Here is a 15,652-nt window from a genome sequence, read left to right as displayed (position 1 = left end):
GTGATGAAGCAACATTTTTTGTTAACGGTGAAGTGAACAGACACAATGTGCGAATCTGGGCGGTAGAGAATCCTCACGCATTCGTGCAGCAAATTCGCAATTCACCAAAAGTTAACGTGTTTTGTGCAATCTCACGGATTAAAGTTTACGGCCCCTTTTTTTCTGCGAAAAAAACGTTACAGGACACGTGTATCTGGACATGCTGGAAAATTGGCTCATGCCACAACTGGAGACCGACAGCGCCGACTTCATCTTTCAACAGGATGGTGCTCCACCGCACTTCCATCATGATGTTCGGCATTTCTTAAACAGGAGATTTGAAAACCGATGGATCGGTTGTGGTGGAGATCATGATCAGCAATTCATGTCATGGCCTCCACGCTTTCCCGACTTAACCCCATGTGATTTCTTTCTGTGGGGTTATGTGAAAGATTCAGTGTTTAAACCTCCTCTACCAAGAAACGTGCCAGAACTGCTAGCTCGCATCAACGATGCTTTCGAACTCGTTGATGGGGACATGCTGCGCCGAGTGTGGGAGGAACTTGATTATCGGCTTGATGTCTGCCGAATCACTAAAGGGGCACATATCGAACATTTGTGAATGCCTAAAAAAACTTTTTGAGCTTTTGTATGTGTGTGCAAAGCATTGTGAAAATATCTCAAATAATAAAGTTATTGTAGAGCTGTGAAATCGCTTCAATCATTTGTAATAACCTGTAACTACTGTGTTTTGTTTTGTGCGCTTACCGAATGGCCATGCGGAGGATCTCGTTCTTGGAGAGCTTCTTGTCGGGCGGGTGCGTGGGCACGAGCTTGCGCAGCTCCGCGAAGGCGCCGCTGACGTTCTGCTGGCGCCAGCGCTCGCGGCTGTTGGTGAACATCTTGCGCACGGCGACGCCGCCGCCGCCGCCGCGCGCCGGCCCGCAGCCGCCCACGCCGCCCCCGAGCGCGGCCAGCCCGGCGCCGCCCACCGCCGCCTCCTCGGACGCGTCCTCCGAGTCGGCCAGCGACAACTCGTCGGACAGGGCGTCGTCCTCGGACGGGCAGCGGCGCGACCCCGACGCCGAGGCGGACGCCGACGCCTCGCCGCCCGGCGACGACGTCGTGCTGTGGTCTGTGGCGTCGCCGTCGCCGTCGCCGTCCCACTCCACCTCGAACAGGCAGGCACGCGGCAAGGTGATGGGCGGCTGCAACAACCGCCGACACGTCGCCCGGCGCAGGCTGGCGCGCTCGCATGTCAGCCGGCGCCGCCACCGCAGTCCTCTGACTTGCCGGTCGCGGCGCCCGTATGTTGCTGACATGTCAGCCGAGGTATTGCACACTGCTGTTCTTCGTATTCACTGAGGTACCCACAGAGTGCAGACATGCTTGAGGCACCCACAAAAAGGTGACATTTGACTAAAGGACACCTGTATAAACAGTGTGTCCCACTTCCGTTAGGACTTTAGCTATGAAAAATAAAAGTCGTGAATTACACTGACGAGCCAGAAATATTATGACCACTCCCCACTGCGAGGTTGAATGCCTTCTGGTGTTGTTGCGGGCACGTAACGCATTAACGAAAGAATGTCAGCGGAAGAGAGACGAATGGGCAATCATTATCGTGAAGATAAGGGCCAAAAATGCGGAAATCCACTGATACAACCGGTTTTGACAAAGGGGACATTATTACGAGGGTAATCCCAAAAGTAAGGTCTCCTATTATTTTATAAGTACATGTTGTTGTTGTTGTGGTCTTCAGTCCAGACACTGGTCTGATGCAGCTGTCCATGCTACTCTATCCTGTAAAGGTTCTTCATCTCCCAGTACCTTCTGCAACCAACAACCTTCTGAATCTGTTTAGTGTATTCATCTCTTGGTCTCCCTCTACGATTTTTACCCTCCACGCTGCCCTCCAATACTAAATTGGTGATCCCTTGATGTCTCAGAACATGTCCTACCAACCGAGCCCTTCTTCTAGTCAAGTTGTGCCACGTATTTCTCTTCTCTCCAATTCTATTCAGTACCACCTCATTAGTTATGTGATCTACGTATCTAATCTTCAGCATTCTTCTGTAGCACTACATTTCTAAACCTTCTATTCTCTTCTTGTCCAAACTATTTATCGTCCACGTTTCACTTCCATACATGGCTACACTCCATACAAATACTTTCAGAAACGACTTCCTGACACTTAAATCTAAACTCGATGTTAACAAATTTCTCTTCTTCAGAAACGCTTTCCTTGCCATTGCCAGTCTACACTTTATATCCTCTCTACTTCGACCGTAATCAGTTATTTTGCTCCCCAAATAGCAAAACCCGTTTACTACTTTAAGCGTCTCATTCCCTAATCTAATTCCCGCAGCATCACCCGATTTAATTCGTCTACATTCCATTATCCTCGTTTTGCTTTTGTTGATGTTCATCTTATATCCTCCTTTCAAGGCCCGTCCATTGCGTTCAGCTGCTCTACCAGGTCCTTTGCTGTCTCTGACAAAATTACAATGTCATCGGCGAACCTCAAAGTTTTTATCTCGTCTCCATGGATTTTAATTCCAACACAGAATTTTTATTTTGTTTCCTTTACTGCTTGCTCCATATACAGATTGAATAACATCGGGCGGAGGCTACAACTCTGTCTCACTCGCTTCCCAACCACTGCTTCCCTTCCATACCCCTCAACTCTTATAAGTGCCGTCTGGTTTCTGTACAATTTGGAAATAGCCTCTCGCTCCATGTATGTTACCCCTGCGACCTTCAGAATTTGAAAGAGTATTCCAGTCAACATTGTCAAAAGCTTTCTCTAAGTCTACAAATGCTAGAAACGTAGGTTTGCCTTTCCTTAACCTATTTTCTAAGATATGTCGTAGGGTCAGTATTGCCTCACGTGTTCCAACTTTTCTTCGGAATCCAAACTGATCTTCCCCAAGGTCGGCTTCTTCCAGTTTTTCCAGTCGTCTGTAAAGAATTCGTGTTGGTATTTTGCAGCCGTGGCTTTTTAAACTGATAGTTCGATGATTTCACATCTTTCCACACCTGCTTGCTTTGGGGTTGGAATTATTGTAAGTACATAGACCTGTTTAATTCTGCAATGGTTTACATCAGTTTACAGCTCGATCACTTAGCTATTTTTCGATATAATCACCATTTCTGTCGATTCAACTTGTAGACGCTGTGGCAGTTCTTGTACGCCCATGTCATTCCAGCTCGCCGCCATGCTGTTCAGAAAGTTATGAACCTCTTCTTTCACCTCGTCGTCGGAGCTGAATCGCTGGGACCACGATTATCGCTGACAGGTACTGTGAGTCTCTGAAAAAACTCAAACGGGAAATTCAGAACCGGAGAAGAGGAATGTTGAGCTAGGCCGTACACATTCTCCATGACAACGCTCGAACACACATCTCCCGGCAAACCGTTGTTCTCCTGCAACAGTTTCAGTGGAACATAATCACCCACCCACCCTATAGTCCTGGCTTGGCGCCCAGTGACCATCACCTTTTCCCTAGGTTAAAAGAACATTTGGCTGGAAAGCGATTCAGCTCGGACGACGAGATGAAAGAAGAGCTGTGGCGCGGGGCGTGGGTCGTGCTTGGGTGGCTCGGATGGTGGAGCGCTTGCCCGCGAATAGTGGGGGTCCCGGGTTCGAGTCTCGGTCCGGCGCACAGTTTTGGTCTGCCAGGAAGTTTCATGTCAACGCACACTCCGCTGCAGAGTGAAAATCTCATTCTGAAAGAAGAGGTTCATAGCTTTCTGAACAGCATGGCGGCGAGCTGGTATGACATGGGCATACAAAAATTGCCAATGCATCGACAGAAATTGTGATTGTGTCAAAAAAATAGCTGAATGTGCAAGCTGTAAATTGATGTAAACCATTGTAGAAATAAACAGGTCTATGTACTTATAAAAAAATAGGAAACCTTACTTTTGGGATTACCCTCGTATGAGCCTATGGCTGGAAACGAAAATCTAATGGCGAGGCTGGTCGACTGTTGGTGTACTACTGTCGTGAGCACCTGTGGAAAGTGGTTTCAGGATGATGAAATAACGAGTAAGCCGTACGGTATTCGACTACCTCGTCTCATCACAAAACGTAGAAGTCAGAGGATCCCACACTGTGTAATTCAGGATAGGTTCTGATCCGTGGCGGATCTGACGACAGAGTACAATGCTGGTGCAAACACTAGTGTTTTGCAGTACACTGTTCAAAGGCCACTGTTGAACATTGAGCTCCTCAGCAGTCGACCCTTAAGTGTCCCTGTGTTGAGCCAACGACATCGTCAGTTATGATTGCAGTGGGCACACCATCACTGAGTTTTCACCGTGGATCAATAGAAAGGTGTCGCCTGTCGAATGAATCTCGTTTCTTGTTGCACCACGTCGATGACTGGGTCCTTACACACTGTCTTCCAGGGCGAATGGCTGCACGAAACGCGCACAGCGCCACAGATGCAGGTAGGGAGGGCAGACATACGCTATGGGGTACATTGAGTTGGGCTTACATGGGACGTGTGGTGGTAATCTAAGAAGACAGCAGTGAACCACGCTAACATTAGTGCGGGTCATCTGCATCGCTTCATTCTTGAAGTCTCCCCTATTGCGATGGCATCTTCCAGCAGGCTAGCTGTCAGTGTTCCAAGGTCAGAACCGTGGTACAGTGGTTTGAGGGGCATTATAGTGAACTCACATTGATTTCTTGGCCAGCAAATGTGCCTGATCTGTACCAATTGGAACACATATCGGGCTCCAGCTGTATGCACGTAAACCACCATCCCGTAATTTGATGGAATTGCTTCAACTGTGCGTCGACATCTCGTGTCACATACTTCTGGTATCCTTTCGAGGACTTGTAGAACCCATGCCAAGAAGAATTTCTGTTGTACTGTGTTTGAGATGTCAACAACACGCTATTAGACAGGTGGTCATAATGTTTTGGCTCATCAGTATACGTTAACAAAATAACTGTATTTATTTAAAACAGTTTCCCCTTTAAACTATACGCACCTAAAATTGTTTTAAAAGCGTTTCGAAACAGGCGCTATAGCCATTCCTGGTTTTTTTTTTTGTACCGTCGTTACAAGTACAAGAAAATATGTGTTTTTCTCACCAGATACGTTTAGTTTATCGAAGTAAAGCATCATCAGTGGTCTGTAATTAATGATAGTCACAATTTGATTTGTTTTCTTAGATCGAAAAAACAGTTCGTTAGCAATTTGTTTGTTTTTACTTACAGTGACTTCTGTTTGGTTCTTCGCCTGCATCAGGAAATGCCACACGTGTTTGGTTTCTTTCTTCATTAGACTCTGATGCTTGTGATACAATTTTTCACTGCTTTGAGAAACTATGCATTTTTTACGCTTTACTCAGCACACTTTTTCGTACACCATTGTTCACTGTTTCTCTGTGTACTTTTAAGTATGTACTGTGTTTTGCAGTGTTGTCACACTTCAAAGCACATCACAGAACTGAAACCAAAACCAGACAGATACCAACAATCTGGTATGTATTAGCTCAATTGCCGAGATTATGAAAAAAATATGCATTGAGAAGACTGGCAGAACATTTGACAAGATATGAAAAACACGTCAGAGCATTGAAATACAATATAAACCATTAAATATTTGCAGAAAATCTAAAACAGAAATACCATAGACCAAGTACTGTGGAAAAAGATATGAACATCATAAGAAGCAGTGAAGACAGACACGTCCTCCTTTGGGTCTTTCTGCCATTCACCATCTCCCATTCAACCCTCCCTCCCCCCCCCCCCCCCCCCCCCGCTCCCCACATTTCATATTTCATTTCACTTCTAGCTCCTTACCTTTTAATCCAATTCATTCACCATCACACTACCATGCACTTATATCCAATCATCTTTGCTTCTCACTCCTCCACCTATTCACCGACCATCACCATTATTAAGTGTATAAAAACACAGCAACATAATTAAATAGAATAACACTTGTATAATTAATTATAGAGAAAAAGAAAGAAGTATAGGTCAAAGACAGACTAGTGGCGACGTTGGCAGCACTACAAAACACAATACTCTCTTAGAAGTATACAAGTATACAGTGAACAGTGGTGTACCGAAAACTGTGCTGTGTGAACGTAAAATATGCATAGTTCTGCAAGGCAGCGAAAAATTAGACCACAAGTATCATTGCCTAATGAAGAAACAAGCCAAAGAGCAGATAGCATTCCCTCATGTAGGCGAAAAGCCAAGGACAAATTACCGTAAGTAAAATCGAACAAAGTGTTAACGAATTATTTTTCGACCTAAAAAACAAACCAGATTGTAAGTATCTTTAATTGCAGACCGCTGATGATGGTTTACTTCACTAAAGTGAAGCGCGTCTGGAGAAAAAAAAACATATTTTGTTATAGTTGTAACGACGGAAGAAAAATCCTCAGGAGTTGTAAAGCAACTACAGACAATATGGCCACACAAATGAAGACCATAGCACTTTTTGGAGTTGCATTTAGTGTTGCAGTACAGTTTTCTTGGATGTACTCAACTGCATCGTAATTCTGTCCCTTATTGCCACATTCAGTTCGGGGAACGACCAGAAGTCGGCTGGGAGCCACTACAGCGAATAAAACGGATGATCCTGGACTGTGATCCATTTGCTGGCCAAAAACTCCTACACAGTCTTCACTTTGCGGGCTGGGTCATTGTCGTGGAGGAGCGACCAGGAATCTATCTCTCGGTACTCGGGTCGAATTCGATGAATTCTCGCCCAGAAAGAAGACTCAAGAAGTGGATATTGCCTCACTGCTCCACCGCCGTTCTCCGACGTGTCAGACACGTACTGCTACATTCACGGTCAGGACGCCTACTGCTGTGACCCTCTACATGGTTGTTAAAACTTCGTAGATCGTAACGCCGAAACTCACCCCGAGATGGCATTGCAGTTCGGAATTTCATACAAGCAGTCCTAACGGAACTGGGACACACTTTGTATTTCGGACATTCTCTTTATTTGGTCACCGCAGCCGTATACTAGCTGAAGGACATTGCAAATATTCCATCTCACCTGTTGTTTAGCTTTATTTACCTGATTTAACCTCACACGATTGACCGATTTCAGCCATTCAGGCAATTCACAACTGCTTACAGCGCCTATTATGTCTAAGAACGACGTATTACATATATTTTTCCAACGTTTTGTTTCCATCGACACTTCATTAACTCCTGATATTTACATCACGACGAGCTCCATTGGACAATTTCTGTCATTTTCAAGTGGTCCTGCAATAACAGTTAAACAAAAAAGTTCAAATGTGTGTGAATTCCTAAGGGACCAAACTGCTGAGGTCATTGGTACCTCGTCTTATACACTACTTAAACTAACTTATGCTAAGAGCAACACACACACCCATGCCCGAGGGAGGACTCGAACCTGTGGGGGGAGGGGCCGCAATAATAGTACTTTTTTATTATTATACGATAAAATTTTACTGAAACGTATGTGTTAGTAGTCGTTTGTCTACAATATGTGCCACAATACGTTGTGCTAGAAGAGTATACGGCTTATGTCTTTGTTAATGGTTGTTTCCTTTATATTTCAATATAATGTAATTTAGAAGTAAGTGGCTTACGTGTATGTTAGTAGTTGTTTGCTTTATGCCTCAAATGTTATGACGTAATTCAATATTGCATTCTGGAGCGTCTGCAGAAAAAAGCAGACAAAAATAAAAAATACAGAAAAATTCTACATGGGATACCCAAAGGACATACAGTGAATATCCTGGAAGAAATTGAAATTTACACACACACACACACACACACACACACACACACACACACACACACACGGAGAGAGAGAGAGAGAGAGAGAGAGAGAGAGAAGGCAGAATTAACACGTAAAAAATCTAGAAAACTTGTTAATATCCTAAAATGAAAAGGATAAATTTTCAACAGTTCATGACATAAAAAACAATAGGATACTCACCTCTATTATCTTTGCACGAGGAACAAAAAATTACAGATATACTGTCTTTGTAATGGACTTCTTATCACTAATTTCCCACCAGTAAAATTCATTCTCAAGATATCAGCCCCACTGGACAAAGTCTACAAACATAAGCAATTGCTATTGTAAATGTGATCACAAACAGTTATACGTGCTGTTGTGTTAAAGCTGATTACACGCAAATAGCACAAAAACTGACACACAATTAAAAAGAGACTCTAAGACGCAATATTGTAATACACATCCTAACTCCTGAGATGTAAAGCAGACAGCTACTAACGTATACGTAAACCATACGCTTTCAAATTATATTGAAACATAAACTTAACAACGATTAACATAGACAAAAAAATGGTTCAAATGGTTCTGAGCACTATGCGACTTAACTTCTGAGGTCATCAGTCGCCTAGGACTTAGAACTAATTAAACCTAACTAACCTAAGGACATCACACACATCCATGCCCGAGGCAGAATTCGAACCTGCGACCGTAGCGGTCGCTCGGCTCCAGACTGTAGCGCCTAGAACCGCACGGCCACTGTGCCGGCTAACATAGACATAAACCATATACTCTCATAGCTGAACATATTGTCGTATACATTGTAGAACAAAGAATTACTAACATAGACGTAAACAATATACCTTTATCGCCTAATATTACAAAAAATTGTACTACCATTGTAGATCTACCTGAAAATGAAAAAAATTACCGAAATGAGCTCGTAGTGGTCTAAATCTGATTAAGTGAAGTGTCAATTGCAGCAAAAACGTGGAAGAATATGCGAAACATGTCATTCTCAAGTGCTGTAGGTGTCAACACGTCTTAATATGTAAACGTATCCGATTATTTAGCGGCGGACAAGACGGTAGTTTTTAAGAACGACAGTGAGTATTTATAACGTCTAGCAACGTGACAATAGTTTCTTTGATGGCTTACTGTGTTCAGTAAACATGCTGCCTTAAATTTGGCGCTTGTACGAATATGTGCTCGCTTTCAGAGTTGCCATATCCACTGCTAAATAACCAGATGTATTGCGATAGGTTGTGACCTGCTAGCTGCCTAGCTAGCACTGCAGAACTGTGCTGGGGAAACACCCCCGAAGACAATCAATACGTGAGGAAGCATTACATCAGCATGCATGGGAGGCAAAGCAATAGCTGCTGCGAACTCCATCACACATCGGAGGACAAGTTATCTCCGTGAAGATCCACGCGAGATAGGCTGTGCACTTATAGCACTTAAGAATAGCTTGTAAGAGCGAAATTGGCCAACCGTGTGAAATTAAAGAAAGTAAATACTTCTAAACAGCAACAGAGGTGGAGGCTTCACAATGTCCTTATTTCCGACGTGTTAACAAAGATGCAAGCAAATCGTGACATGGTAAATGTCTATCTGCACATTGTTGACAAGTTAACCATCGTATCTGCGTATTGCCGACATGTTAACTTGGATGCAGATAGAAGCTGACAACTGGAGTATTCTCACAGTGTTGGTAAGATGGTTCAGATGGCTCTGAGCACTATGGGACTTAACTTCTAAGGTCATCAGTCCCCTAGAACTTAGAACTACTTAAACCTAACTAACCTAACGACATCACACACATCCATGCCCGAGGCAGGATTCGAACCTGCGACGTAGCGGCCGCGCGGTTCCAGGCTGTAGCGCCTTTAACCGCTTGGCCACCACGGCCGGCAAGTGCTGGTAAGTTAGCTGGGATATATACAGAATGTTGCCGTATTAGCTGAGATACCTGCATATGGCTGACATATTAGCCATTATACATTTCTTCAGATTGCTGCTGTTTTGCCTGGGATATTTCTATATTCACTGAAAATTAATATGTCAGCTTCGGTACGTGTGCATTACTGAATTTTTAAGTATAATTATCTGCATATTTCTAACATGTTAACTGAAGCATCTGCATATTGCAGACATGTTGGCCTAAATACCCAAAGAGTATGGCCTGTTAACCGAGGTACTGACATATTAACCATTACAATTGCATATTTCTGATATGTTAGCTGAGCTAACTGCAGAGTATTACGTTAATTGACATACTCACATATTGCTGGCATGTTAGCTGAGGTGCACCTAAAGAGTTTACCCCTTAGTTGGGGCACACACCGAGTGCTGATATGTTAGGCACCTGAACGTAGGTGAAATGTTATGTGAGGTGTCTGCCCATAAATTGCACACCGAGCGAAGTGGCACTCAGGAAGACGGCAGTTCAAATCCCTGTCCAGCCTTACAAGTTTTGCTTATCTACTGTTGCCCGAAATAGATTAAGGCAAATGTCAGGATGCTTCCTTCGAGACGTGGTCGATTCCTTCTCTCTCCTTTCTATGATCCATGTCTGTGCTCCCCTCGTCGACGATATGTTAAAGCCTAAGTTTCCTTCTTAATTAACGTGCTAACCACAGAGTCCTAACATGTTAGCCAAGCTACCAACACAGCACTGATACGTTGGCATGATACTGTATCAATGAAGCTTGTTTGCACCCGACAGTCAAGGTACTCTGAAAATTTAGGGTGGTGACCTGCCTGCTGGTAAATCCACACAGTGCTGACAGGTCAGCATCTACGGTAACATATTTTCGTGTATATTTTTCGCGCGAATTTCGTTCGCAAGCAGCGTGTTTTTGTCACCTACAAATAGAGATGATTTTTCGCAGCACCCAAATGAAATGTAATTTAGGTAATTTTTAAAAATTATGTAGAAAATACGGGGCCAGTGGGGTTCAAATGTGAAGGAGCATATTTTAATTATAAAATATATAATTGTTCTCATCTTTTTAATAAATGGCAAAGGATTCTCCTAATTTTCTGTGGTTTAATGGCGGAGAAAATGTTGCGTTTTTTTCTGGAAAAACGAGAAAAGAGGTGTGTGAGCTTATGGAAAAGTATTTAGTTCTGAGATTATAAAAGGAAGTAGCATTGAGAACTGAAAAAAATGGTTCAAATGGCTCTGAGCACTATGGGACATAACATCTGAGGTCATCAGTCCCCTAGAACTTAGAACTACTTAAACCTAACTAACCTAAGGACATCGCACACATCCATGCCCGAGGCAGGATTCGAACCTGCGACCGTAGCGTTCGCGCGGATCCAGACTGAAGCGCCTAAAACCGCTCAGCCACTCCGGCCGGCCCATTGAGAACTGAAAAAGGTTTCAAGATAATGTAAATGCATTTCGTTCTAGACGGCAGTACAGTGTAAATTACTTGACATTCTGTCTCTTCATCATCCAAATTGTGGCCTGCTAATTTTTGCTGCGATAGAGGGAAAACAATCTGAAATCGAACCACACTGTAGTTTAAGTTACAGATAGGTGCGTAGCTCGGTGTCCTATACTCAAGTAAGTGAAAGTAAAATATCCATTTCTTGAGACTAGCTGACGTGAGTATGACCTGTATTGTGGCAATGGCAATTCTTCTACGGTAATTCTGGCCTTCCAACATATGATGTGGCAGATGCTAACTAATATGGTTGTCATTGGAAGAAAAGAAGACTGTGGGACTGGCAGCTCTCTTATCTGAAGTCTATGCAACCTCACTTGCAATTAATCCATAGAAATGTACGTAAGACGTATGTATGTATGTATGTAGGTTCCCTATCTCCTCTGGACCGATTTCAACCAAACATGGTTCGCATATCATTTGCAGTTTGGTAAAATCACTGTGAGGGGTGGGGTGGGGGTAAAAAGCGATATATACCACGACACGAGGATACACGTACTTCAGCCATCCAGTATTTGAGAATGAGAGCCCTTAGAGACTTACAACAAACTTTACACGCAATTTCAAAGCTTTAAGAAATTTTTTCTCGACGATGAACCCCACAAAATGAATTGTCACTTACTACGCTTTCGCTGTTCATACAGTGAAACTGCAGCATGAAGCATGACGTTTCAAATTTGTTACATCTATATAGTTAACTGTAGTTGCGATACATTTTGCAGACAGTATTCGCATACGGCACTGAATGTACCAGCGAAAGTATATCATTGTATAACCCTTGGTTCAGGTGACGACGTCAGACAGTGAAAGCATGAAAAACTACCGCATCATGCACGACACATGAAATTTATTACTTAATTGCTACTAACTCTTTTCGTAATACGTTTCGCCGACAGTATCCACATATGCCACGGAATGTACAAAGCAAAATTATCATTGTCCGACACATAGTTCAGTAGATATGACATCATAAACACTGAGATGCGTGAGATGCTACCGCATCATGCATGACGTTTTAATTTACTACTTGTTTACTATTAACTGTTCACAACACATTTCGCAGACAGAAGGAACGTATACCACTGTATCATTGTACAGAACTTAGTTCAGGAGATATGAAGTAAGGGGGGGGGGGGGAGAAAATGGACAGAGAGAAGGGTAGCTGAGAAAATGGTGTCGTGGGGTTTCCTACCGTGGGGTTTCCTACCGTGTGGTTTCCTACGAGCAGTGGCACACTCAACCTGTCAGAGGCCCGGGCCGGCAAAACAAATCGAGGCTCACCTTGCTGCTCCCTCCCACCGTTCCTCACCACCCAGGATTTCTCCGAGAGTTTCAAACGGAAGGAAGTCCCACATTGCCTATCATCTTCATTTTGTGTCGTGATAGTTTACAAGGTATAACGTTATTTCACGTAACACTGAAAGTTACTGCTTTCGTAATCTCGTTAATATTATTTAATAGCTATGTTGCCCCTTATACGACAGAAATCATTACATGATTTCTGCTGTTCGAATCTATTATTTATGTTTCGCAACTAAGTCGGCATAGAGCGAGCTTGGTGTATAAAAATGAATTCCTACTCCCAAACCAAGAGGAAGGTCACTGTGTACATAAAACTTCGTTCAGTGCATGGTGGAGGGTACTTTACTTACGGATTTCAACAAAAGCCACAGGGTTTCTGCGATCCTGATGAAATTTTGTACATTTGATCTTCAAAACATTTGGAACCTCACCGTCTACGTGAAATTTCATACTGTGTATGGCGGAGGGTGCCTTGCAACAGAATTACACACCCTTTGACCGGTCAGCTTGGGAGCTGGCTCATGTATGTATGTTTTCGTGGTGAAGGCACTTACACAAGCCAACGTATGCTCGATGGCGGATGGTTGGCCTACTTTTAAATAAATTCAACATCGTCTCGTCAATCAGCATGAAAGTTGGCAGAGTTACGTATTTTTTCATAGACGGGGAAAGAGGAGATGGCATGACGGAGGCGGAGGAGGAGATATACGGTAAGAGGAGAACGTGATGGGGGCCGGGGAGGGGGGAAGAGGTGCATCCAGAGAAGTGAGAGAAGCGGATTAAAAGAGAGAGGGTGCAGCAGGTAAACAGAGAAAGGGGGAAGGTGATGAATGACTAATGGAACACTGTAATAACTACATAAATTAGGGGTGTTATTGTGAATTTGATGTACTATTAGGAAAAGCGGAGGAGGAGGTGGACAGAGACGGGAAGATGGATGGAGAAGGAGAAGAGGATGGACAGGAGGAGGAAGTGTTGTGAGAGAGGGGGGCAGATGGAGGAGATGGAACGAGAGACGAATGGGCGGAAGGAAGAGGTGGATAGAGAGACGAGATAGGACTAGATGGACAAGAGAGATGAGGGAAGAGGGGGTGAACTGACATAAAATTGGGATGAATAAATATCCGGGCAACGCCGGGTTGACAGTTAGTAATTAGATAAAGATTTACGCGACAATGGGCGTGTTCATCTGAAAGAAATTACAGAATATTTCCCTATGGTTAGATGCGGAGTATAAGTATCGATAACTAGAGTGTTGTTCTTGATGTCTACAGATGATAAAATTCGTTGCTTAATATAGATGACTCCACCAAAGTTCATCTAGTTGGAATTTCATCTTTATAAAATGAACTACGTAATAATCAGCTGAAAAATGCTCCTGTTGGAGCACAATAAAGGCAAATATGATCGAGTTTAATAGTCTCTGACAGAAAAGTGGGCAACCAGCTATCTGAGTCCTCATTCCGCCTTCCACATCAAAAATTCTGGAAGCTTCACAGGACGAGTGACCATGATATGTAAGAAATTTACCAAATAAAAGTTGTTTTGTTGAGATAAAAATTCAATAAATAGCAGATTGTGTATTAGAACTTTAGAAATACCGTTAAAAGAGTACTTTTGTGAATGAGATCCGCCAAATACAAATAATTAGTTTCATATGACATATATGACCAAACTCTAGAATCGGCAAGTTAATTTTGCGAAATTATTGATGCTGATCGACGACGACACTGTCTGAGAAACGGTGACAGCACCTGCACTGAGGGTGAGCGACTGGGGTAGACAAGCAGTGGGGAGGCTCAGTTCACAAACATCTCGTTAGGGAATAGGTTGCTCTGGACAGCTTCGCTACCTGCTGCACCCTTCTAGGAAACCCCACGATAGGAAACTCCACGTAGCCGAGAGAATGGGGTCTGAGGAGTGGAGGAGGTAGCGAGAGGGGAGGGGGGTGCAGATGGACAGAGGGGGATGAAGGAGATGGACTAATAGAAGTTTGGAATAAATACATGCCCGAGCAATGTCGGTTACCCAGATAGTCCAGCATAAACCGCAGAATATCGCGCGATCGTCATGATGCGAACCTTTTCGCACTTGAGAAGGCGTTCAGATGTAAGGTGTCTGTCCTACCATTTAGGCAAACTAGAAAGCAGCACGAAGCAGGTTAGCCACAAAGATTCCTCAGTAAGACAGAGGTAACCGGTTCGAATCCTAGTGGAGGAACAAGTGTTCAACTCAAGCATTTCGGTGCAAGAGAAGGCGAGGTAGTGGCGTCAGAATCCTGGTCATCAGACTTAGGGTCAGTGTTCTGAATTAAATTCTAATCTTCTTCAAAGTGCCTCATAGAGTGGGGGCATGTGACACTGCTGATAGGTCTCCAGCTGTCATAGAGAGACGTTCAGCTCGGCGGCTCTGTTATTGGTATTCGAGAGGAGCAGGCTATATGCTGGTACTGGGTTCCACCCTCTCGCTTCTCTTCATCCATAACGTCACGAATAGACCACCGCATTGCAGAAACACCCATCTCGGTCATCCGCACGACAGTAACACACATTTAACATCTCATGCTAGGTTGACGGAAAGCAACGGCAAACTACCACCACTACGAAATCTCCCAGGCGATGCGGGAGCGACAGTTTAGGCCAGGGTGGCAGGTTATGTCAGTAGTGGAGAAGTTACTGTTTGCAAGGGCGTTGTGTGCAGAGCCAATCACAGTGGTCTCGGTTCTGTAATTTAATCAAATCATCAAAGTTAAGTTACTCAAGTCATCAAAGAGGTCTATTTCATTACAAAATCGGCCACTCAGTGTCGATTCTCATGTGCGTTTTGTTTGTGATTTACTTTTTGTCAGCGTTTTGTGACTGCCTGATGTTGGGCTGTGTAATTGTAGATGACGAAGCCAGTATCTATTGCTGATAGACATGGATTTTCCGAGGCCATGTTGTCTGCGTTTTGTATTATACAGGTTGTAACGAGTATAAATGTAAATATTTTTAATTATCGTCCGTATTATGTAGACACATCAGTGTGTTGGTTGGTTTTTCTCTGCGTCTAACGGTCTTCTCACAAAGACTTCACATAATTTACTACCTCATATTCTCTGCACGGTCATAACTGCAACATTAAAGAGGCTACCACTGTCAGTATAGATTAATTGTTTTA

At 43.6% G+C, this 15,652-nt stretch overlaps 1 protein-coding gene across 1 annotated transcript in view; it reads right to left on the bottom strand.

Moving 5' to 3' along the window:
* The window catches only part of LOC124616283, a 137,982-nt gene that overhangs the window by 64,537 nt on the left and 57,793 nt on the right, over positions 1-15,652 (bottom strand). The window contains exons 2-3 of the mRNA XM_047144586.1: positions 1,005-1,151; positions 748-953 (exon numbers count right to left, since the gene is read on the bottom strand). Coding sequence (XP_047000542.1) covers positions 748-953; positions 1,005-1,151 — 353 coding nt within the window. The remainder of the gene's footprint in view (positions 1-747; positions 954-1,004; positions 1,152-15,652) is intronic.

Source organism: Schistocerca americana, chromosome 5 (genome assembly GCF_021461395.2).
Source record: "Schistocerca americana isolate TAMUIC-IGC-003095 chromosome 5, iqSchAmer2.1, whole genome shotgun sequence".
NCBI lineage: Eukaryota > Metazoa > Arthropoda > Insecta > Orthoptera > Acrididae > Schistocerca > Schistocerca americana.
Note: the sequence above shows the minus strand (reverse complement) of the source record. Positions and strands in the feature narration are given on the sequence as shown.